The 26710-nt window shown below is 43.5% G+C and overlaps 1 protein-coding gene and 1 long non-coding RNA gene across 2 annotated transcripts in view; one reads left to right on the forward strand and one right to left on the reverse strand.

Moving 5' to 3' along the window:
• LOC149970784 (uncharacterized) overlaps window positions 1–26710 on the reverse strand; it is a 461672-nt gene that overhangs the window by 255748 nt on the left and 179214 nt on the right. The gene's annotated exons all lie outside the window — the stretch shown is intronic.
• LOC110508639 (cadherin-2) overlaps window positions 1–26710 on the forward strand; it is an 85189-nt gene that overhangs the window by 46098 nt on the left and 12381 nt on the right. The window contains exons 3-13 of the mRNA XM_036965888.2: window positions 3386–3606; window positions 12618–12797; window positions 16623–16778; window positions 17835–17979; window positions 18360–18532; window positions 20556–20693; window positions 21430–21615; window positions 22427–22680; window positions 22931–23073; window positions 23977–24210; window positions 26403–26636. Of these exons, the coding sequence (XP_036821783.1) occupies window positions 3386–3606; window positions 12618–12797; window positions 16623–16778; window positions 17835–17979; window positions 18360–18532; window positions 20556–20693; window positions 21430–21615; window positions 22427–22680; window positions 22931–23073; window positions 23977–24210; window positions 26403–26636 (2064 nt within the window). The remainder of the gene's footprint in view (window positions 1–3385; window positions 3607–12617; window positions 12798–16622; window positions 16779–17834; window positions 17980–18359; window positions 18533–20555; window positions 20694–21429; window positions 21616–22426; window positions 22681–22930; window positions 23074–23976; window positions 24211–26402; window positions 26637–26710) is intronic.

Genomic DNA, 26710 nt, shown 5'->3' on the forward strand with positions numbered 1-26710 from the left:
CATGACGACATGTCTAATAGGGTGTGGTGCTGGTGGTGGTGGTGTCAGCAAGGATCTCTTTAAGTTTCGTTATACCTTGGGGAGACGATAAATCTAGATATAGATAAACTGGAACATCCAGGGTTAGTAAATGCTGCTCCTGTCTTCTATAGGCTATGGGAGTTTCGGGCTGATAAATGAATAGACACATGGTGGACATCCCCATTCATTATTATTGGAATTTGTGCTGCCTGCTGAGAATTTGCACAGCGATTGCCATGGCGCCTGGCTGCTGAAGGGCCTCCCAGAGGTGTTCACATGGCCAAATCTCAGACTGAGCTAGAGAACTGGAGCTCAGCATTCCAACAACAGGCCTCAGTGCCACAAAGGCTCACAGGGAAACCACTGCAATCAAATACAGGATAACCCAGAGTTTCCAAAACTCGGTCCTCGGGGCCCAACATTTTGGTTTTTGCCTTAGTAATACACAGCTTACTCAAATAATCAACTAATCATCAAGCTTTAGGGAGAAAAAATAAATGTGCACCCCTTGGAGTCCCCAGGACCGAGTTTGGGAAACACCGGGCTAACCCATGGTATTGCACACACCCAGACACACACTGTACATCCTCAAACACACAGGGAGCAACATTGTAGCCTTGTTTGTAATTAAATTGGGAGCGACCAACCAGGCTCAGCTCAGCAGCCAGCCAGGACTAGCCCCATAAATGATCATTAAGATGAAGCAATATTAACACTAATCACTAATTATCATCTCTTTGATACTATAGGCCACAACAAACAGAGTGTTTCGGCCAGCCAATCAATATACCTCATTAGCAATAGAGCGTGTGAATTAGATTGTATCACCTCTCCCTTTAATGATACGGTTCTCATCCACCCAGTAGACCTTTGGGAAGCTGTCATTGTGAGCTGAGCCGTTCTGACACTTCTCTCTGTATTCTGCCTATGTGTCTGAGCATCAGCCGGACTACTGCTGTTGAGTTGATTGCCTGAAGGCTTTGAATTTACAGACGGGTGGCTGGAAGGAAACACCTTCAGCTAACCAAGGTCATTTAGCGCTCTGAAGTCTGCTTTTCCAGGTTCAAAGACAAAAAAATGACTAATTGGATGAGGTTGCTTGAAAAACATCTCTGTGCAGTGTGCAGATGGTCAATATATAGGCCTGTGGTGTGTTTGGTTCCAGTATAGATTCTCCTCCCGTTGTATCGTGTATATCTTCATTACATAGAGTGTTTACTCTTTGCTTTTTCCCCCACAATGCCGAGCCGCTCTCTGAGACACCTTTGTGTGCTTTTCATCAATATTTAGATGAATGGCAATTCCTCAGGAGCAGCAGACCAGTGTACCATGCTGTGGCTTTGTTGGCAGATGTGATGCTTTATCTGTCTAGCACAATGTAATGGGTTGCATCCAGGGCCCTTTCAACTGTTTCTCCCAACAGGGCTCAGTCCTTGTATAGTATTTATTAATTATAACCTTCTTTATTTTCTCTCTTCTCTTGACTTATCTGTAGGTCTCTCTCTCCTCTCCTCTGTTTTCAGGTTTTTGAAAATGATGTGAACATTTTGTCCTTTAAAAAAAAAAGGCCTGTATTTCTGTGTGCTTTTGGTGAGGACTTGGAGGTTAATTCGGTAAGGTACACTCCACTGGACACCTTTGTGTCCACTGTGAAAATCAACAGTCTGACTAAGCAAATGTTTTTTCCCCTCTCTTTATGCTTTGCCCAATTTTCAGAATTTCACAATTCTTTGTCATTGGTCAAATTGCTCTATCTCCTGCTGTGGTGGTTTAGCCATTGTGCTTTATGTTCCGGAATAGAAAGGAACTGGTACATTTTGTGTATTACGTTGAGTGCCGGAAGCAAGCGAACACAAAAGGCTTTCTCTTTAGTTCAATTAGCATGACAGTGTTAATTCTCTATGTCACAGAAAGGTTATTAGTAGGTAGTGAATTGTATTTCGGTGTGTGTGTATGTGTGTGTGTACTGTATGTGTGTGTGTGTGTGTTTGTGCGAGTCTGCAAAATAAAAATAGTAGCTCCTATTTTAGCTTTTTTCACCAACATCCTTGTTCAGTACCCAGGCAATAGGGCCTGGGGTTAAACCTTAGCCCGTTCAGAGCCAGGGCTCAGCATCCCTCCCTCCACATATACTGTATTGCACTACCTCACACTGCTGTGCCTCCAATGTAAAGACCCTCTGAAGTCACAGCTCTCTGTAGCGCTCTCTGTCCTTAAGGTTACACAAGAATGGGAGATTAGATACCCTTCTTCAATAATTTTTTTAAAAGTCATTCCACATCTGGTTTAATAATTCAAAATGGCATCGGCGCAGCCTCCACAATCTCTTTAGCTTGAAGGAGTTTCAGTATTATCTGTATACTGGGTTCTGTTCTCTATCACCGCTACAGAAAACAGCTGTCAGGGAAATCTTTACACACAAGAGGCACTGAACAAGCACTGGAATATTGAAGTGTTTATGTATGTGTGCATGTGCGTGTGCATAGGTTTTTGTGTACCTGAGTCTGTATGTGTGTGTGTGCAGGTGGGGTGTTTGAGATGCACTGTCACTCACTTGTAACATGAACCGATGTCAGACCACTGCCACTGAAGCGCTCTGGGACTGTGTACTAGAGCTCCCAGGAGCCATGTGTGTGTGTGTCACTGCAGCTGTGTGTGTACGTGTGCATGTGTACTCACTTATGAAATAAACATCACACACTTCTCACTCCCTGAGAGTTGGGATCGCTAGCCGACCACGGCGAATCATCCGCGTTTGTCATTGGGGAGAAAGCTACTGTGCAACGACTTGAGCTGAAATAAATAAGAATGAAATCAATTATTCTTATTTTATTTATTGAAGCTGATGCTTCTTTTTACCCATACCCAACAGTTCATTTAGCCACAGTCAAATTAGCACATCAGTTTTAAAGTGCAATGTTTTGGTATTTTAGCTTTCTTTCTTTTTTTTCTCCTTTTTTTCCTGTTAATATTAAAACAAACAATCTTTACATTCAGTCATCGAACAGACTCCCATTTTAGCTTTCAAAGTTGTATTCAGCAAGTGCCCTTCAGGGGTGCACATCTCCCCTTTTGCTTTCTTTCCCTTTCTCTTTTTTTCTCTCTCTTTCTTCTTCTCTCTCTCTCTCTACCGCACCTGTTTAGAACAATACCTTTGTGGTGCAGCTTGACATAAATTATGTATGAGTTTTAGGAGGAATTGGAGAACCTTTGTGGACTATACCACACAGTCTGTGAGTGGTGTGGGAGCTGTCTGGATGTCCGTCTGTCTGTTTGAGTGTCTATTCGCTGTCTTTCGGTCTCTCGCTCCCAGGTTGCCTCAGCTTCAATCTCATGTTCTGTTTCCCCTCTCCTTCTCTTACAGTGAAGTTTGTGAACTGCGGCCGAGGTGGACTGGTGCGTTTCGAGTGCAGTAACCCGTTCGACTTCCGGATAGAGGCTGACGGGGTCGTCTACGCCCTCAGGCCTTTGACCTTGTCCACCCTCCCTACAGTGCCCCTAGTTATCGTAGCCAGGGACGAGACCAATCAGCAGCAATGGCAGACCCAAGTGAGACTGACGCCCCCTGTAGGCCAGGACCAGCAGGTACGTCCAACACCTCCACATGCATCCTCTCTCCTACCCCCTCTCTCTCTAATAGTTGTTGTTTATTTGTGACTTTGAGGAGCATTGTGGAAAGTGGAATGTTCCAATTCGGATTCCGCCGTTGCATCCAATTCCGCTTATTAGCCTCGCATAAACAGATGATTTGTTCCCTAAATTGTAGCAGATGTTCCGCGATACTGAATGGAGGCTCGTTATTTAAAACTTAATGTTTTGGTACAATCCATACGAAGCTTGTTTTTGGTCGCAGGTTCAGGAACAACTGAAGAATTGCAACATTTACCTGGAGTTAACTCTGCAAATAGCACTGCTGGGTGATATGAAAAGTCATAGTCAATCAATCAATAAAATAATAATGCTCTTAGCAAAAATGTTTATCTTTAATTTACAATCCATAGAAACCATGAGAATAGAAAGGTTCAGAACTTCTGTGAAACATCACAGCACAGTTGTAATATATATGGCAAATAGAAATCAAAACTGGACGGTCTTGGCAGTGCATTCGAAAAGTATTCAGACCCCTTCCCTTTTTCCACATTTTGTTACGTTACAGCCTTATTCTAAAATGGATTAAATTACAAAAACTGAAATACCTTATTTACATTGCCTTGCAAAAGTATTCATCCCCCTTGGCGTTTTTCCTATTTTGTTGCATTACAACCTGTAATTTAAATGGATTTTTATTTGGATTTCATGTAATGGACATACACAAAATAGTCCAAATTGGTGAAGTGAAATAAAAAAAATAGCTTGTTGTAAAAAAATTTGACAAAATAAAAAACGGTAAAGTGGTGCGTGCATATGTATTCACCCTCTTTGTTATGAAGCCCCTAAATCAGATCTGGTGCAACCAATTACCTTCAGAAGCCACATAATTAGTTAAATAAAGTCCACCTGTGTGCAACCTAAGTGTCACATGATCTCAGTAAAAATACACCTGTCTGAAAGGTCCCAGAGACTGCAACACCACTAAGCAAGGGGCACTACCAAGCAATCAGCACAATGAAGACCAAGGAGCTCTCCAAACAGGTCAGGGACAAAGTTGTGGAGATGTACAGATCAGGGTTATAAAAAAAATATCTGAAACTTTGAACATCCCACGGAGCACCATTAAATCCATTATTAAAAAATGGAAAGAATATGGAACCACAACAAACCTGCTAAGAGAGGGCCGCCCACCAAAGCTCATGGACCAGGCATGGAGGGCATTAATCACAAAGGCAACAAAGAGACCAAACATAACCCTGAATGAGCTGCAAAGCTCCACAGTGGAGATCGGAGTATCTGTCCATAGGACCACTTTAAGCCATACACTCCACAGAGCTGGGCTTTACGGAAGAGTGGCCAGAAAAAAGCCATTGCTTAAAGAAAAAAATAAGCGAACACATTTGATGTTCGCCAAACGGCATGTGGGAGACTCCCCAAACATATGGAAGACGGTACTCTGGTCAGATGAGACTAAAATGTAGCTTTTTGGCTATCAAGGAAAACGCTATGTCTGGCGCAAACCCCACACCTCTCATCATCCCGAGAACACCATCTCCACAGTGAAGCATGGTGGTGGCAGCAGCATGCTGTGGGGATGTTTTTCATTGTCAGGGACTTGGGAACCTGGTCAGAATTGAAGGAGTGATGTATGCTGCTAAATACAGGGAAATTCTTGAGGGAAACCTATTTCAGTCTTTCAGAGATTTGAGACTGGGATGTAGGTTCACCTTCCAGCAGGACAATGACCCTAAGCATTACTGCTAAAGCAACACTTGAGTGGTTTAAGGGGAAAGATTTAAATGTCTAGGAATAGCACAGTCAAAGCCCAGACCTCAATCCAATTGAGAATCTGTGGGATGATTTAAAGATTGCTGTACACAAGCAGAACCAATCCAACTTGAAGGAGCTGGAGCAGTTTTGCCCTGAAGAATGGGCAAAAATCCCAGTGGCTAGATGTGCCAAGCTTATAGACACATACCCCAAGAGACTTGCAGCTGTAATTGCTGTAAAAGGTGGCTCTGAATAGTTATGCATAGTTGTCTTATTTCTCGTTCTTGAGCTCCGAGACAGGATTGTGTCAAATCATAGATCTGGGGAAGGGTACGAAAAAAATGTCTGCAGCATTGAAGGTCAACAAGAGCACAGTGCCTCCATCATTATTAAATGGAAGAACTTTGGAACCACCAAAATTCTTCCAAGAGCTGGCCATCCAGGCAAACTGAGCAATCGGGGGAGAAGGGCCTTGGTCAGGCAGGTGACCAAGAACCCAATGGTCACTGACAGAGCTCCAGAGTTTCTATGTGGAGATGGGAGAACCTTCCAGGAGGACTACCATCTCTGCAGGACTCCACCAATTAGGCCTTTATGGTAGAGTGGCCAGCCAGATGCCCCTCCTCAGTAAAAGGCACATGACAGCCTGCTTGGAGTTTGCCAAATGCACCTAAAGAAGTCTTAGAACATGAGAAACAAGATTCTCTGGTCTGATGAAACCTGGATTGAACTCTTTGCCTGATTGTCAAGCATCATGTCTGGAGGAAACCTGGAAACATCCCTATGGTGGTGGTGGCAGCATCATGCTTTGGGGATGTTTTTCAACGGCAGGGACTGGCAGTCTAGTCAGGATCGAGGGAAAGATGAATGGAGCAAAGTACAGACAGATCCTTGATGAAAACCTGCTCCAGAGCGCTCTGGACTTCAGACTGGGTGAAGGTTCACCTTCCAACTGGACAAACACCCAAAGCACACAGCCAAGACACTGCAGGAGTTGCTTCAGGACAAGTCTCTGAATGTCCTTGAGTAGCCCAGCCAGAGCCCGGACTGGAACCCGATCGAACATCTATGGAGAGACCTGAAAATAGCTGTGCAGCGACGCTAACATAACAAAATGTGGAAAAGGTGAATGGGTATGAATACTTTCTGATGGCACTGAATATATACTGTATTTAAAATAATGTACACTTCTGTTCAAAAGTTTTGGGTCACTTAGAAACGTCCTTGTTTTTGAAAGAACATTTTTAAAAAGTGTCCATTAAAATAACATAACATTGATCAGAAATACAGTGTAGACATTGATAATGATATAAATTACAAATTGTAGCTGCCCCTACTCAGTAAAAGGGGCAGATTTTTCATGGAATATATACATAGGTGTACAGAGGCCCATTATTAGCAACCACCACTCGTGTTCCAATGGCACATTGCATTAGCTAATCCAAGTTTATTATTTTAAAAGGCTAATTGATCATCAGAAAACCCTTTTGCAACTATGTTAGCACAGCTGAAAACTTTGTACTGATTAAAAAAGCAATAAAACTGGCCTTCTTTAGACTAGTTGAGTATCTGTAGCACGCGCTCCAGCAGGTATATCTCTCTGGTCACCCCCAAAACCAATTCTTACTTTGGGTGCCTCTCCTTCCAGTTCTCTGCTGCCATTGACTGGAACGAACTACAAAAATCTCTGAAACTGGAAACACTTATCTCCCTCACTAGCTTTAAGCACCAGCTGTCAGAGCAGCTCACAGATTACTGCATCTGTACATAGCCTATCTATAAGTTAGCCCAAACAAATACCTCTTTCCCTACTGTATTTATTTATTTATTTATTTATTTTGCTCCTTTGCACCCCATTGTTTCTATTTCTACTTCGCACATTCTTCTACTGTAAATCTACCATTCCAGTGTTTTATTTGCTATATTGTATTTACTTCGCCACCATGGCCTTTTTTTTGTCTTTACCTTCCTTATCTCAACTTATTTGCTCACATCGCATATATACTTTTTTTCCTACTGTATTATTGACTGTATGTTTGTTTTACTCCATGTTTATCTCTGTGTTGTTGTATGTGTCGAACTGCTTTGCTTTATCTTGGCCAGGTCGCAATTGTAAATGAGAACTTGTTCTCAACTTGCCTACCTGGTTAAATAAAGGTGAAATAAAACAAATAAAAAAATCTGGAGCATCAGCATTTGTGGGTTGGATTACAGGCTTGTCACTCTATTCTTGTTCTGAGATTTGAAGGCTATTCCATGCGAGACATTGTCAAGAAACTGAAGATGGTACAAAGCTGTGTACTACTCCCATCACAGAACAGCGCAAACTGGCTCTAACCAGAATAGAAAGAGGAGTGGGAGGCCCCGGTGCACAACTGCGCAAGAGGACAAGTACATTAGAGTGTCTAGTTTGTGAAACAGATGCCTCACAGGTCCTCAACTGGCAGCTTCATTAAATTGTACCTGCAAAACACCAGTCTCAACATCAACAGTGGAAGCGACTCCGGGATGCTGGTGCTCTGGGTAGAGTTGCAAAGAAAAAGCCATATCTCAGACTGGCCAAGAAAAATAAAAGATTACGATGGGCAAAAGAACACAGACACTGGACAGAGGAACTCTACCTAGAAGGCCAGCATCACGGAGTCGCCTCTTCACTGTTGATGTTGAGACTGGTGTTTTACGGGTACCTTTAACTGTTCACTTAATGGGGAGCACAAACATATACTCAGCCTGATCAGTGGGTAGCAGCGCTGCACACAACTGATGCAGAATACCTCCTCATAAAGACTGATTTCAATCAGCCTTTTTGTGGCGGGTTATGGAGGTATGTTCGTCATCCAACCAGAGGGGATCACTAGTGGTGATTCAAACAACAGACAACATCTGTCTCTAGGCTTTAAAGAGCCACCGTTCAGTCAGTGTTCCCGCTGGGCTTGACAGATATTGCTAAATATTGACCATGTGCTCATCAGTCAACATTGTGATTGGCTGTAGATGAGAATGGCCATGTGATGTGGTGATGTAATGAAGTGTGTCACAGAGAGAGAGAGAGAGAGAGAGAGAACAGGGAAAGGAGGAGAAACGAGACTCAAACGGCTGGGTTTGTATTTCTCTCCTCATACTCAGTATTCGATTATGTGTTCCTGTTCAATTGAACGGCCATAATCTGTGACAGTTTTTCTTTCTCACTCTGTGGAATGGTGTTAATTGGCAAGACAGCACAGACTCACATTTAAGCTCTTTGGGAGGCTTTCTCTCTCTCACTCTTGCTCTCTCTCTCTCTCTTCCAGCCTTTTCTCTGTAGCTCGTTCTCAGCCCTTTCTCTTTCTTTCAACCCAATTTGCACCGGTGTGAGTGAGCTGTTTTAGGTTGAATTATTGAAGTCAGCGTTGTCTGATCTTACGTTGTGGACTTTCATTGTTAATGAATGCCTCTAAGTACAGTACAATGAGCCTCTTTGTTCAACAAAGACACAGTCTGAAAATACATTGTCTCTTCCTCCAGTCATATACAGGACAAATTAGTTACCCAAGCAGTACATTTCAAAAGCACCTCTCCGAAACCACTGCATAAAAGGCACTTGCCTTTTATAAGCCTCCAGATTAAAACCGTTGAGAGTTATGTCTAGTTAGTATGAGTGCAGCAGTGGAGGTTTAAAATTCTACAGGGGATGATTTAGTGATAGTTTTGAAAACAGCATCGTTAGCTGCTGACGCTCATTTACCATTGTGACTCCTGCAGGTATGTGATTCTAATGACATCATTAGTCACCCGGGCCGGTCATTTAAAGAGAAATGCACACATGTTCAGGGCAGATAAACAAGGGGCTTGGCCACAGTTGTTTTTAAATAGAAATAAGCGGACCCAAATGGGTAAGCACGTGCTTTTTTTTAGGAGGGTGGGCCTAGTCTAGACTGATTGACAATTGATGTCAATGTCAGTGCTGTGTGTCAATGTGATTGACTTAACTGTATTGACAGTGGTGGCTTTGGACTTGATGACATGGTAGTAACCAAATCTTTGATTGACTTCAGAGCCCTCCACTATATATCTCACCAGTTTATTGGGCCGTGTGTGGTTGGTTATCTGGTTATCAGCAATGGCTGTCATGAATCATCATCATGCGATCCTTAATCACATCAGCAATTAGATGCTATATTAGCGAGCGCTGCGAACGCATCGGCCCTGGGGAATGTTTTAGCACTAGAACCGCTGGGCCTTGACGAATCCCCTTCAAGCTAACTAGTTGTAATTCTGACTGAAACATTCTAACAGTGTAATTAATACACTTCATATATACTATCACTAAAATATTGATTTGGTTGTGTTCATGAAGGTAGGTGTTAGGTAACATTAAAATATATATTTTTCTCTCCCATTTCAAATAACAAAATAGCATTTTCATTAGTTTATATTACTGTAGGCTGGAGTGCCTTTGTTACAATAATGAAACAGAAAACATTTGTTCCTCGTTTCAGGAAACTAGGCGTATATCGCGCATCACTACTTCACAGGAGCGCCATTTGAATGTAAACATACTTATTTTTCTTTAAATAAATTCTGGAACATGTGAAGTTTCATGTGCCTTAATAACAAACGTATATGCCATCTGTAAATAGAAATACACTTGTTAAATTACGAGCCTAGTTCGTTTAGCCAAGAAAAATGACAGCAACCTTCCCGCTAGCCATGATTGGCTGAGATAATGAGTGGGCTGGACATGTCGAGAGATGAGATCAGATTGGTCTGCCATGTAGCTAGCACCTTCCGTCTATAATATGAGCTGATCAGTATGTGTAGGTAATCCATTCTAATGCTGCTTTTTTGAAATATATCAGGTCGTAGAACTGCAGAAGTGTTGCTCCCCACTTTCTGGAGGACCGAGTTTAGAAAATCAGTGGAATTAGAGTATAATAATTAAGGAGATTGAGAAAATTCTGCCGTTTGATTGCAAATATGCAGACAGAGTCGAAAAGGGAACACACAAGGCTGTTGTATATTACATCTTCAAACTAAGGGCAACCATGGCATTTGTGACAGAGAGGGAGAAGCGTCTATCCATATATACGGGTAAGAGAGTCTAGCTAGCTACATGTAGGCCTCCATTGTAAATAAGAATTTGTTCTTAACTGACTTGCCTAGTTAAATAAAGGTAACAGCTAACATTGGACCTTTGGTTAGCTACCTGCAGATTCACACAAGGTTGGGATTATGGTTCATTGTTTAGCTGAGGTTCCGATTCAGAAGAATAATAGAGATGTCATGATTCATTTCTTCCCCAAGATTTTGAGATTATAATTATAATATACAAATAGAATAGAATGGCCCACCCTGTTATTCATTCAGAATAAGTTATTATGCATGATCCGCTTCCCCTCGCTCTGCAACTCACCCATGCTCCCCCTTTCGACCCCATCATACTTTATTTAATGTAGTTTTGGTTTAGTTTAGGTTCCGTTTTAGAAGCAATTATCGGGGTGATTATCAACTGGCCTCTGCAACTTCCATGTCGGATGAATGAGCAGCGCAGGTCCTACTGGTGGGAGAATGAGGGGAAAATGGGAAAAACATTCAAATTATGACATGCCCTCCTAAAAACGTCTATGACTCCAGTTCTGTTTGTGTTATTTCGATTCTAACAGCGGCAGTGGGTTAAATAGACTTATTTAGGAAGGGCCGAGGACGGATGGGGGCATGACTTTAAAAATCAGAGTAATAAAATGAATAAAGTCATGAGCTGTCAAAATGACTGCTTTGCTGGTCCTAGTGTTAATCAATTGGCTCGTTAACATCAAAGTGACCTCCCCTGCTAAGACCATCCACATCAACAAAAGAGTCTAGGCCTTAGAGAGGGTGATTTTGTACTTGTCTATAACAACACAAACACACATACACACACACACAGTCAGAGGATGGAGGTAGACTCCAACAAGGTGCAGAGAGACATGCCGAACACTCCAGAGATAGATAGATGTGTGTTGGGGCTAAGGCTTCTAAGCAAACCCTCCACACCATTCATCATTCCAGACGCCAGGTCACAAATAATTACCGCTCGCACTTTCTCCTCCAGTTTAATAGGGTAATAGATATTTCTGAAGCATGTTCCCCGCTATCTGTCCGCTTGCCTCTCTGCATTTCAAATGTGTGAAAGCAGCATAATCGGATTTCAAACATGATTAGTGGAGACGCTCCAACAGCTCCGTAGATCGTCAGGGAGGGGTGGCATGCGTGCCGAGGCGGCATAAGATGGGGCTCGTTTTGTAAGGCAAAACAGTCATTAATTTTGTTGTTTGCACAGAGAACTTTCTGCTAGTTTCAGTACTTGGGATACTGTGCAACGAATTGGCGATCAGTAATTACAGACGGAGGAGAGAGTAAATAAAGGACTTTCTGAGGCGTGACTGTTCTGCAGCAGGGAAATTGCATCTGTCATTCACTGACTTTGACTACCTAAGTTTGCCGGCGTCTTGTTTTCATTTTTACCATGGCGCGTTCAAGGTTATTGTGACTTTTCTGGCGCTGCTTCAGCATCTCTCCCAACAGTCTCTCTCTGTGGAACAGCATAGGCAATTGGAGCCATCTGGGTATTTAGAGTCTGGCTTGCAGGTACCATCCTCCTTTGTTTCAAATCACATTCATTACAGCCATGGGAGGATGGCACATCAATTTTAAAAGCCTTTGTGTGTGTGTGTGTGTGTGTGTGTGTGTGTGTGTGCGCATGCTTTTATCAGGACATGAGAGGAGGTCTGTGATTTAAAGCTAACTGTGGGCTGCAGTACTATCCCCGACAAAGCACCTCAAACACTACTCTCATTCCCAGCCTTGTTTCTCACTGAAAGCCTGGAAAGAGAGGCTGTTCAAACACATCATCACATATATGGAGGCTATGTTAACCTTCACTGAATTCTCAAAGTCAAAATGGATCCTAAAATATAACGTGGCCACATCAAAAAGCCTCCTACAAGCTCCCACATTTGGTCATCTAGTGGGTATAATTGAATGATATTGGGAAAACAGTTTTAGGTCAGGCAGGAATGTACATTCTCTTGAATTCCTTCCATCACATCATTGGTAGTTAAAGACAATTGGTCTTGTGGCTACTGTATAAACAGTCTACCTCAAGTCATTCGTTTCTAGATGTGTCCGCTTTAGTTGTTTTCAATGTCTATCTGAAGTTTCCATTGTTTTTTTTAGATGTGCCAAGTTAGTAACCTGATGTTATTTCTCTCCTTCAGGCCCAGGACATCCAAGCTCCCCCAGCTCAGTCCCAGGGTCTCCAGGAGATATGGTTCCCATCACGGCAGACAGACAGCAGCTCCATCGGCCAGCTCAAACGCATGAAGAGAGACTGGGTCATCCCCCCAATCAACGTTCCCGAGAACTCCAGAGGAGAGTTCCCCCAGGACCTGGTCCGGGTAAGATGTCGCACGCACACACACACACACACACACACACACAAACACCAGATATCCACAATATCAAAGGAAACGGTATTGCTCTGATGTGAGCTTCATGGTTCTATGAAGCAGCAGAAGATTTTGGACCGGCCATTCCCATTCTACCACCATGACCACAACACTCAATCCACCGCCATATTTACTACATGTCCCGAAAGGGGCCTGTGCTATTATATCTGATTTCCCTCTCCCAGTCAGGCAGGTCATTGATATGAATGTAACCTGGTATGATGTAGCGTTAGAGAACACAGTGAATTTTACAAAAGAGCCCTCCATTGGCCTGTTTCCCTGTTGAGATACTATCTTCGCTTTATCATGGGCTCAAGGACACTCCCAGCACATCCATTTACCTTCTACACACACACACACACACACACACACACACACACACACACACACACACACACACACACACACACACACACACACACACACACCATAGCAGTGGGTGGGTGGATGTGAATGAAGGACTGGCAATCTTTCTCATGTCAGTTAAGAAGTAGATCCTTTCTCAATGTAAGCTTTCTGGTTCCTGACTGAGTGCTAAGTCCAATATACGACATCTGTATGTATTATCTTTAATCCAAGGGCATTAGGGGTGGGGATTTTACTGAGTTGAATCAATGACATAAGGGTGTGGCAACAGGCACCATGCAGACACACTATGGATACTCAAGCTTATGGGTAGAGATAGATAGACCAGTGAAGACACGGAGACTCAAATATATCACACTCACATAGCCTTGCAAAAGTATTCAGGCCCCTTGGATTTCTTCACCTTTTATTGTGTTACAAAGTGGGATTCAAATGTATTTACTTGTCATTTTTTGTCAACAATGTACACAACATATTCAATGTACACAACATATTCTGTAATGTCGAAGTGGAAGAAAAATTCATATTTTTTTTTTACAGATGAATTGATATTGAATTAGTAAAGAATAGTTGTTGCATAGTTTTCATCTCCTTGAGTCAATACATGTTAGAAACACATTTGGCATCAATTACAGATGTGAGGCTTCTTGGGTAAGTCTATAAGAGCTTTGCACACCTGGATTGTGCAATATTTGCCCTCTATTATTTTAAAAGTCTTCAAGCTCTGTCAAGATGTTGAGGATCATGGCTAGACAGCAGTTTTTAAGTATTCCCATCGATTTTTTAAAGCAGATTTAAGTCAAAACTGTAACTTGGCCACTCAGGAACATGCACGTCCTTCTTGGCAAGCAACTCCAGCTTACAATTGGCCTGGTTATTGACCTGCTGAAAGGTGAATTCCTCCCTCAGATTCCCTCCCTTCGCCTTTGCTTAGCTCTATCCCATTTCTTTTTATCCTGAAAAACTCCCCAGCATTTGCCGATGTCAAGCACACCTATAACATGATGCAGCCACAACCATGCATGAAAATAAGGAGGCAGTTACTCAGTGATATGTTGTGTTGGATTTACCTCAAACATAAGGCTTTACATTTGGGACAAAAAGTCTATTCCTTTGCTGTGTTTTTGTGGTATATTTGTATATCTTTTTAATTATGTCATTTAGGTCATTATTGTGAAGTTGTTGATCCATCCTCAGTTTTCTACCATCACAGACATTGAACTGTTTTAATATCACCAATGGCCTCAAGGTTACATCCCTTAGCAGTTTAATTTCTGTCTTTCAGTTCAGAAAGATGACTGTATCTTTAATGTGTCTGGATGGTTTAATATATAATCCACAGCATAATTATTAACTTGACCATGCTTAAAGAGATATACAATGTCTGATTTTATATTGTTACCCATCTCCTAATCACTGTCTTTCTTTAAGAGGTTTTTAAAAAACTCCCTGGTCTTTGTTGTTGAACTTGTGCTTGAAATTCAATACTTAACTGAGTTGTCTGTATGGGGACAGAGGTAGACTTAGTCGTCAAAAAACAATATTGTGATATTGTCAGAATTATACAATACGATATATAATATTCATATATGCAACTGTATACATTTTCCCCCCATCACCAGTACACACACACACACACGCGTACACACACACACGCGCACACACACACACAGGCACAAACGCACACACACACGCGTACACACACACACGCGCACACACACACACACGCACACACACACCCGCACACACACACGCACACACACACGCAAGGGAGGAAGATCTGTTTGTACCACTCACTAACGGGACTCCAGGGCAGGGCAACACATACATACCCCCGCCACCACATTATTATTTTTAAGTAAAATTCTGAACATTACATACACCTTAGCCAAATACATTTCAACTCAGTTTTTCACTATTCCTGACATTTAAACCAAGTAAAAATTCCCTGTCTTAGGTCAGTTAGGATCACCACTTTATTTTAAGAATGTGAAATGTCAGAATAAGAGTAGAGAATGATTTCTTTCAGCTTTTATTTCTTTCATCACATTCCCAGTGGGTCAGAAGTTTACAGACACTCAATTAGTATTTTGTAGCATTGCCTTTAAATTGTTTCGGGTCGCCTTCCACAAGCTTCCCACAATAAGTTGGGTGAATTTTGGCCCATTCCTCCTGACAGAGATGGTGTAACTGAGTCAGGTTTGTAGGCCACCTTGCTCGTGCACGCTTTTTCAGTTCTGCCCACACATTATTGATAGGTTTGAGGTCAGGGCTTTGTGATGACTCCAATACCTTGACCGTGTTGTCCTTAAGCCATTTTGCCACAATTTTGGAAGTATGCCTGGGGTCATTGTCCATTTGGAAGACCCATTTGCGATCAAGCTTTAACTTCCTGACTGATGTCTTGAGATGTTGCTTCAATATATCCACATAGTTTTTTCTTCCTCATGATGCCATCTAGTTTGTGAGTGCACCAGTCCCTCCTGCAGCAAAGCACCCCCACAACATGATGCTGCCACCCCCGTGCTTCACGGTTGGAATGGTGTTCCTCGGCTTGCAAGCCTCCCCCTTTTTCCTCCAAACATAACAATGGTCATTATGGCCAAACAGTTCTATTTTTGTTTCATCAGACCAGAGGACATTTCTCCAAAAAGTATGATCTTTGTCCCCATGTGCTGTTGCAAACCGTAGTCTGGCTTTTTTATTGCGGTTTTTGAGCAGTGGCTTCTTTCTTGCTGAGTCAGTATAGGACTCATTTTACTGTGGATATACTTTTGTACCTGTTTCCTCCAGCATCTTCACACGATCCTTTGCTGTTGTTCTCGGATTGATTTGCACTTTTCGCACTAAAGTACATTAATCTCTAGGAGACAGAATGCATCTCCTTCCTGAGCGGTATGACGGCTTTTTGGTCCCATGGTGTTTATACTTGCGTACTATTGTTTGTACAGATGAACGTGGTACCTTCAGGCATTTGGAAATTGCTCCCAAGGATGAACCAGACTTGTCGAGCTCTACAATTTTTTTTTTCCCGAGGTCTTGGCTGATTTCTTTTGAGTTTTCCATGATGTCAAGCAAGGAGGCACTGAGTTTGAAGGTTGGCCTTGAAATACATCCACAGGTACACCTCCAATTGACTCAAATGATGTCAATTAGCCTATCGGAAGCTTCTAAAGCCATGACATCATTTTCTGCAATTTTCCAAGCTTTTTAAAGCAGTCAACTTAGTGTATGTAAACTTCTGACCCACTGGATTTGTGATACAGTGAATTATAAGTGATTGAAAATGAGTTTTAATGACTCCAACCTAAGTGTATGTAAACTTCCGACTTCAACCGTATATATATATATACCTACAATTGAGTATTGATCATCATTTAACCAACCTACCTTTGTGTTCTGAAACAGATCCGGTCGGACAATGACAAGAACCGATCCCTGAGGTACAGTGTGACCGGACCCGGAGCTGACCAGCCACCCACCGGCATCTTCATCATTCACCCCATCTCTGGAGAGCTGTCTGTCATGAAACCCCTGGACAGGGAACACATATCCAACTTCCACGTAAGTCTCTCTCTCACACACACACACACACACACACACACACACACAGGCCTACGTGATAGAGAGCAGATGACTAGGACCACGCGCACTGACAAAGTCAAGATCCACTTTGGTTCTAAACATTGTACTTTTCTAGCCAAATAAAGGTATGGTGGAGTAATAGTGTGTGCAGGTCCCATTAATCTCAAGCCTTCCTTGGCCAAGCTTGACCTGAAGTGATGTGAGTTTGACTGTATTGACTTTTCTCCATGATGGAGAAAGCACCTTGGCCTTGCAACCGGTACAGTGAATAAGAGCAACGAAGCAGATATTCCAAACGTTTACAGGAAAAGTACCAAGCATTAAGCATTCATCTTTATCGAGATGTACAGTATGTCCTCTTTGGCTTATACATGCAGTCTGTACATTCCAGGAGGCTGGCTGGCATGTGCTCAAGGTCCCTTGGTAGTCAAACACTCCTCAATAGTGTACACTGGAGAGGGGTGGGGGGTTTTGGGAGGCATTCCGGAACTGACTTATCCGTCTGAGAATTTGAAAAACTCTAACTTCTAGCGATATCATGACCCACTCATAACTATGAATTAAATGGCAGTGGTCATTGTTTGGGAGTTGTGATATGTCTAGCAACCAATGCTATTGACTTGATTCAGGGTGAGACATTAGAGACATTAATACATCAATACTGTGGGCAGACAGTAAAAGCAGTATATGACATGTTTGTAATGAAAGGTAAAATGGGGAGGGCATCGCTGGAAGCGCTGCACGGGGAAGAAACAAACATTAACAGTATTGAAAGGCTCATTATTTTTGTCTGAGAGAAATGGAAATAGGTAATGGAGAGAGTCATCACAATGCCAAGGTTCTGCTTAGGCAAAGTGGAGTGTGTTAGCTGTATGTTTATCGTGCGGGTCCTACATTGCTATGACTTTTGTATATTTTCTGTTTTCTGGTTATGTGTATGCCTGGATGAATAAGTGTGTGCGTGCATGTGTGCATACGTGTGTATGTGTGTACACCACAACCAGCTGAGTGCTCTCCCTGGTGTCTCACCTACAGCTGAGAGCTCATGCTGTGGATCTGAACGGTAACCAGGTAGAGAGCCCCATCGACATTGTGATCAATGTGATTGACATGAACGACAACCGGCCAGAGTTCATTCATCAGATCTGGAACGGCTCCGTCCCTGAGGGCTCCAAACCAGGTAGGAGCCCAGACTAACCTTTCCAGCCTCTGGCCCACTGTGCCACTAGACTATTACGACATCAAACGGCATTGATGAATCACACAGGGTAGTCATTTTGTTCATTTGGCTGTGGTTCGATATGGATAAGATCTCTGCCAATAGCAAGTATTCTCTTGTGGATGTGCTTTGTCAACATTTCAGACGAAGCCAAAGCTTTTATTTGGGCTATGTTTCGACTGTGCTCCGTGTTAGTCAACGGATCCTCATAGTATGGAAGTAACGTTAGTGTAATGACTGTCTTAGGTCGATTCACTGCAGTATTGAAATAAAACAAGGTTCTACCTTTTTAAAAGTTAAATCCCCTATTTGCATCTTCTGTCTCTCTTGTCATTCATCAGGGACCTTCGTTATGACGGTAACGTCTGTTGACAAAGACGACCCCAAAACAGCCAATGGGATGCTGCGCTACAAGATCGGATCCCAGAATCCCGAGAGCCCGACATCCAACATGTTCACCATTAACAACAAGACAGGAGACATCATTACCGTCGCGGCTGGCCTGGACAGAGAGGTACGCAATACAACAGTTTGTGTGCCCGTGCATGCGTGCTCGCGTGCTCTCTTATTAAACCCCATTGCAGTAGCAGTAACAGTCCCATCATCACATTCATTCGTATATGTGCTCCTCCTTCGCTGCTCGGCATTCCTCTAACTCGTATACATCAAGATATCTTTTCCTTTGTTTACCTAAGTGAGCTGTAGATAGCAGATGAACAGTTTTGAGTTGTTTTTACTGCTGATAATCTTTAGTGTGTCTCAAAACTAATGAAGTTAGCTAAGTATGCCCCATTACCATTTTCCCAACGAAGACCAGAAATTGACTCATCACACTCTTCGGAATTATTTACTCTAACATGGAGGCAATATGCATCATTGAGCAGCTAAATGGTTTTCTCCTCGTTGCTGTTAACACTCCTATTTAATTGCATGGCCATGGACTTGCTTTTACTGGAAGGAAGGAGAGGAAAAAATAACGGAATAAATATAAAAAGTCAAAGGGAAAAAACAAAGCCAATTGCTGTAATTCTGGCCAGGGCAATCTGGATAGTTGGCCCACTCAATCAAGTTTGCCCCAGGGCTGCTGTTATATATACGGCATTTGCCACCATGAAAGTAATTTCCCCGATTCTCATTACCTAGCAACTGGTCCGTCGCCTGAGTAGCTTTTAATGTGAAGGGAGTCATTTGTTACAGTGGGATTACCCATCGTGCACCATACTGCTACACAGAGTGGAAGCGTTGCACTCCCACAGCAAGCCGACTTCTACAGTTCCTTTCTCTCTCCACAGGGAATTGATGTAGACTTGATCATTGTGAGAATAACTCGGATTCCTCGTTGGGGTTTATGTAAGACCCACATTTCTACTGAACACACGGCTCAAGGCTTTACCTTTATTTAACTAGGCAAGTCAGTTAAGAACAAATTCTTATTTACAATGATGGCCGAATGAAATGCAAAAGGCCTCCTGCGTGTTGTATGTGGAGGCGGAGGGCTGCAGTAGGTATCTCCGATAGGGGGGGGGGGAGTGAGGCCTAAGAGGGTTTTATAAATAAGCATCAGCTAGTGTGTCTTGCGACGGATATACAGAGATGACCTGTTTACAGAGAAGTATAAAGTACAGCGATATGTCCTATAAGGAGCATTTGGTGGCAAATCTGATGGCCGAATGGTAAAGAACATCTAGCCACTCAAGAGCACTCTTACCTGCCAATCTATAAATTACGTCTCCGTAATCTAGCATGGGTAGGATGGTTAGTTTGGCAGCTGGGGTAAAAGAGGAGTGATTCCAATCGAGGAAACCAAATCTAGATTTAACCTTAGCTTGCAGCTTTGATATGTGCTGAGAGAAGGACAGTGTACCATCTAGCCATACTCCAAAGTATTGTATGAGGTGACTACCTCAAGCTCTAAACCCTCAGAGGTAGTAATCACACTGGTGGGGAGAGGAGCATTATTTTTACCAAACCACATGCCATTTGTTTTGGAGGTGTTCAGAACAAGGTTAAGGCCAGAGGAAGCTTGTTGGACACTAAGAAAGTTTTGTTGTAGAGTATAAGACTCTGTCATATGCATATAAATGGATGAGAGAGTGTCCTACTGCCTGAGCTATGTTGTTGATGTAAATTGAGAAGAGCGTGGGGCCTAGGATCGAGCCTTGGGGTACTCCCTTGACGACAGGCAGTTGCCGAGACAGCAGATGTTCTGACTTTATACACTGCACTCTTTGAGAGAGGTAGTTAGTAAACCTGGCCAAAGACACCCTCAGAGACACCAATACTCCTTAGCGGGCCCACAATAATGGAATGTTCTACCATATCGAAAGGTCTATAAGGTTGCAGTGACACATCCATAACATGAGCTGAAATCAGATTGCATACCAGAGAGAATACTATAGACATCAAGAAAGCCAGTCAGTCGATTATTGACAAGTTTTTCCAACACTTTTGATAGACAAGGCAAACTAGAAATGGGCCTCATGTTGTCCATGATATAGAGAGTGGATTATTTTTCAACTTATTTTTTTTTCATGCAGAAAGTGCCTCAGTACACGTTGATCATCCAGGCCACAGACATGGAGGGCAACCCCATGTACGGCCTGTCCAACACTGCCACGGCCGTTATCAGGGTGACCGACATCAACGACAACCCACCAGAGTTCACTGCCGAGATGGTAAGAAAGAACAAAGCTTCACATCTATGCATTACACCACACTGTGTGATTCACTCTGTTCCCAGTCATAGCACTGTAAAGACCCAGGCAGAGCCATGTTGTGTCTCAACCGATGACGGGCACAACAACGTAAAACTCAGATGATGCAAAACAGGGTCTCGCTACAGCATGTGCAAAATAAATAAATACATCGCAGTTTACAATGTTTTAGATCATTTACGTTAAATTTACTTATCTTTTCCAGTGATGAAGGACTGGATGTCTCATGATAGAGTGGGATATGCAAACCGGTTCAATTTTCAGCACATCTATTGCCTAAATGTTTTGGCATTCAGTTCCAAAAAGTGACTTTCTGACCACGTCTACTATGGGCAAATATGTATAGAAAGGTTTGTCCAAATCAAAAGGGGTGCATCCAAAAAGTGATTGATATAAAATGGAACAACCCACATGTAAGTACTGACACTGTGAGTACATCAGGCAGGCAGAGAGAGCAGAGCAGAGACAGGTGCTTGATGTATTTGTTACCGATACATTGGCCCTCGTGTATTGTAATGGTATTGTTTTGCTATCAGGCCGAGATGGCGATGATAACATGATAAATTGCTGTGGACATTTATTTACTTGAAATTGGGTGTTGGGTGTGTAGAGCTGGAGCACGGAGCCTGTGTTTTTCGCTGGCGCAGCAGTATGTGTAACTGCTCTCTGTCCCATCCTCCATCTTTTATTCATTTAGTTCTTTGGAGAGGTGCCTGAGAACCGGGTGAATGTCATCGTGGCCAACCTGACGGTGACGGACAAAGACCAGCCCAACACGCTAGCGTGGAAGGCCGTCTACAAGATCACTGGAGGTGACCCCACTGGCAGGTTCTCCGTGCCAACCGACCCCACCACTAACGAGGGCCTGGTAACCGTCGTCAAGGTGAGACAGACTGCAACACCCTCAGACTTAATCCATTACCCCAATCCCCTTCCCTCCACTCCCGTATCTCCCAGGGGAGCCACTTATTTTAATAGCTAATTGTATTTTATTATTTTATTTATTTAACTTTTATTTAACTAGGCAAGTCAGTTAAGAACAAATTCTTATTTACAATGACGGACTACTAAAAGGCCTCCTGCGGGGACAGGGGCTGGGATTAAAAACAAATAAAAAATATAGGACAAAACACACATCACGATAAGAGAGGCACCACAACACTACATAAAGAGATACCCAAGACAACAACATAGCATAGCAGCAACACATGAAAACACAGCATGGTAGCAACACAACATGGTAGCAGCACAAAACATGGTACAAACATTATTGGGCACAGACAACAGCACAAAGGTAGAGACAACAATACATCACACAAAGCAGCCACAACTGTCAGTAAGAGTGTCCATGATTGAGTCTTTGTATGAAGAGATTGAGAGAAAACGGTCCTGTTTGAGTGTTTTTTTTGCAGCTCGTTCCAGTCGCTAGCTGCAGCGAATTGAAAAGAGGAGCTACCCAGGGATGTGTGTGTGCTTTGGCGACCTTTAACAGACTGTGACTGGCTAAGACAGCTCAGCAGTAGTAGTACAACTAACTAAAGTAGCCCCGAGCTGACATTTTCTGGGATCTTTGCCGCATTGCATTAGAAGAAGAAGAGTACTTTATTGACAGAAAAAAGAACCGAATATATACTTTATCGATCCCTTACCGTCCATGGAGCATACTTACGTACGTTTGCGTTTCCTCCCTCCAGCCAATCGATTATGAGATCAGCAGGACGTACATGTTGACGGTGGTAGCGGTGAACGAGGTGTCTCTCGCCCGGGGCATCCACTCCCCTCGCCAGTCCACCGCCACAGTCTCCATCAGGGTCATTGACGTCAACGAGAGCCCCTACTTCGACCCCAACCCCAAACTCATCAAACTGGAGGAGGGGATGTTAGCAGAATCCACACTGACCACCTTCACAGCACAAGACCCTGATAGATTCATGCAGCAAAGCATTAGGTAATAATGATACTAAATAGCTGTATTCATACAGAGCTTTTCATGCAGTTTCTTCAATCACGGATTGTCAATAAAAACACTCCCATTCTCAGTAAGATATGTATCTTTCTTTTGTTGAACATTCACCACCTTTAGCCTTGAATGTATGAGTCTGCATAAAATTAAATAATGATTAAAAAAACCTAGCTTGTAAGGTTTGAATGAACGTCTTTATGTATCTTCTTTCAATCTTCGTCCTCTGTGTTCTCAGATACACCAGGCTCTCAGACCCAGCCAACTGGCTGAGAATTGATGCTAACACCGGGCGCATTACAACCATCGCCGTCCTGGACCGCGAGTCGCCCTACGTGAAGGACAACATGTACAGCGCCACCTTCTTGGCCTCTGACAATGGTACTTAGCCTAGTCACCGGGCGCTAATATCTGCTTCCATCTGTATAGCCAAGTAGACTAGGGGAATATTGTTTTTAGCAGGCAAAAATCTCACACACAGCTGCCTTTTTCAAGGTTAAAATTGTGCCAGACACCAATGTAGCAACCGCCACCCTGTTGAAAGTTAACGTTTCAGAGCGAGCACAGACCTAGCAGCCACACTGTGGACGTATTCACCTCTTTCCTCTCTCCTTCCCTGACTGGATTTACCTCTGTTCAGGTTTAGCCTGTTCCACAGAGCACAGCGTAGGCCAATAGGCTTAGAAACTCTCTCAATAAAGAGGTTTCTCAGCATTAATAGGTCAGGATTAGATGAGTGGCTCATTTGAGCGTGGCCTGAATGGCAAAAAAAGCCTCTTAGCCCCATGAATACATAGAGGGGCTGAGGCTCTGGGTCTCCCGGGCTAAGGCAGCGACAGTGTGCTCTTCTCTGTCTGTCTGGTTTAGTATTCTCACCCTGTGGCCTCCCCCTTCGTCAGGAATACACACTCTCTTTAGATAACACACACACATGCACAGCCTCTCTGCGCCTCCCTCCATACCCCAAACATTGCGCTATATCCCCCACCCTCACCCGTGGAGAGAGAGGAGCTCTGCTCCTCAGATCAGTATGCAGTCTGGAGGGGTCCTGTCCCTGCAGACTGGCTGCTGCTGCTCCTCTCTGCCTTACTTTTACACCAAGAACCAGGTTCAGGATAACAACGTTATGTATTAGCAAACATGCAGCAAGACATCATGCATGAGGATCACTTCAATGGTATACTTCCCCTTATCGTTATTATGTGTTATGTCAAATCTGTATTCTAAGACGTTTGTGCGTGTGACATTGTGTGTGCATCCGTCTGTGTGTGTTGTCCCGTCCAGGCGTCCCACCAGCGAGCGGTACAGGCACCCTGCAGATCTCCCTGCTGGACATCAACGACAACGCGCCCCACGTCTACCCCCAGGAGACTGAGATGTGCAAGAAGCCCGAGCCTAACGGCATCAACATCACAGCGCTGGACGGAGACCTCAACCCCAACGCCGGACCCTTCGCGTTCGAGCTGGCCAACAGGCCCTCAGATGTCAGAAGAAACTGGACCATCACACGGCTCAGTGGTAAGACACAACAACAACAACATCAACAATAGCAAACAATCAAACAAACAAAAACACTGTAGATCAGGGCTATTCAATATATCTATCGGGGCAATACTGCTGGTTTTCATTCTTCCAATGTAATCAGAGACTGATTTAGATCTGGGTCACCAGGTGACCATTCTGGCCAATAGCTGACATTCATCAATCAACTTCCCGTGTTTTACAACCGCCAGTGAGAATAGAGAACCACCTGGTCATTTGGATGGTGATAAATAACACTATAGGTTTGACACTGGCTTCCGGGCAGTACCGTATGGGCATCATGTCCATGAGGTTTCTGGCTCTCCATAGGGCCAAGAGCAGTGACCGACACTCTTAGAAAAAATCTCCTATCTAGAAACTAAAAAGGTTCTTTCCACAGAGGGTTTTTACCTGGAACCAAAAAGGGTTCTCCTATGGGGACAGCCAAAGAACCCTTTTGGAACCCTTTTTTTCTACGAGCGTTTGAAAGTAGACAATGCTCTCAGTGTGCGTGCCTCACGAGGCCTATGTTAAGACACTATATTATAAAAGAGATTAGGTAACAGGTCTTTAATTTATCAAGCAGCTCACTAATTGATTATGCTAATTATACAAACAACATATTGGCGGAATTACTCATTTTTTGTGCGTTGATAGCGAATCGATGCGAGTGTAAACCGCAGTAAATGAATAACTATCTTAATAGGATAACAGCCATATGGATTATAGAATCTGGGGGGGGTTTAGCCTAAGCGGCATTATCAAAAATGTCTTCAGTGGGTTTATAAGCTCAAAATCTAAATCCTGACCATATTTTGGATTAGATAAGCTGGCACAATTTCCAGGTATTGGAATTCATGCTGTTCAAAAGTATGTGGACACTCCTTCAAATTCGTGGATTCGGCTATTTCAGCAACACACCTATTGCTGATAGGTGTATAAAATCGAGCACACAGCCATGCAATCTCTATAGACAAACATTGGCAGTAGAATGGCCTTACTGAAGAGCTCAGTGACTTTCAACGTGTCACCGTCATAGGATGCCACTTTTCCAACAAGTCAGTTTGTCAAATGTCTGCACTGCTACAGCTACCCCTGTCAACTGTAAGTGTTTTTATTGTGAAGTGGAAACGTCTAGGAGCAACAATGGCTCAGCCGCAAAGTGGTAGGCCACACAAACTCACAGAAAGGGAACTCCAAGTGATGAAGCGTGTAACGCGTAAAATTTGTAGGTCCTTGGTTGCAACACTCACTTAGAAGTTCCAAACTGCCACTGGATGCAACGTCAGCACAAGAACTGTTCCTCGGGAGCTTCATGAAATCTGTTTTCATGGCTGAGCAGCCACACACAAGCCTAAGATAATCATGCAGAATGACAAGCGTCGGCTAGAGTGGTATAATGCTCACCACCATTGGACTCTGGAACAGTGGAAATGCGTTCTCTGTAGTGATGAATCTTGCTTCACCATCTGGCAGTCCGACAGACAAATCTAGGTTTGGTGGATCCCAAGAGAACGCTACCTGCCCGAATGCATAGTGCCAACTGTAACGTTTGGTGGCCCCTTAGTTCTAGTGAAGGGAATCTGAACGCTACAGGATACAATGACATTCTAGATGATTCTGTGCTTCCAACTTTGTGGCAACAGTTTGGGGAAGGCCCTATCCTGTTTCAGCATGAAAATGTGCCCGTGCACAAAGCGAGGTCCATATAGAAATGGTATGTAGAGATCGGTGTGGAAGAACTTGACTAGCCTGCACAGAGCCCTGACCTGAACCCCATTGAACACCTTTGGGACGAATTGGAATGCCGACTGCAAGCCAGGCCTAATCGGCCAACATTAGTGCCCAACATCACTATTGCGCTTGTGGCTGAATGGAAGCAAGTCCCCACAGAAATGTTCCAACAACTATTAGAAATCCTTCCCAGAAGAGTGGAGGCATATGGACTAGCTCCATATTAATGTCCATGATTTTGGAACGAAATGTTCGACATGCAGGTGTCCACATACTATTGGCCAGGTAGTGTATTTATTTTCCCAGTAGTTACACTCTGGAACATTTTAAGTAGAGTGTTGTTTTGTTTTATTTAGGGATTAGTAATTGAGTTGCTTATTTATCTTTCTTCCTTCACTTTCCCTTCCTTTACGTCTCTTTCCCTCCCCCCTCTTTCCTTCTCCCCCGTCTCCCAGGTGATTATGCCTTGTTGAGCCTGAAGATTGGCTTCCTGGAAAGCGGCATCTACGAGATCCCCATCATCATCACTGACTCTGGCAACCTGCCCATGTCCAACACATCCTACCTGCGGGTCAAGGTGTGCCAGTGTGACCACAACGGGGACTGCACCGACCAGCAGCACATCATCGCCGCAGGGCTGGGCACGGGCGCCATCATCGCCATCCTGCTCTGCATCATCATCCTCCTCAGTGAGTGCAGCCCTGCCCTCTCGCATGCTCGCGCGTGCACTCACAGTCACACACACACACACACACACACACAC

This window comes from Oncorhynchus mykiss, chromosome 28 (genome assembly GCF_057628025.1).
Source record: "Oncorhynchus mykiss isolate SJ-2025 chromosome 28, ASM5762802v1, whole genome shotgun sequence".
NCBI classification, from domain to species: Eukaryota; Metazoa; Chordata; class Actinopteri; order Salmoniformes; family Salmonidae; genus Oncorhynchus; species Oncorhynchus mykiss.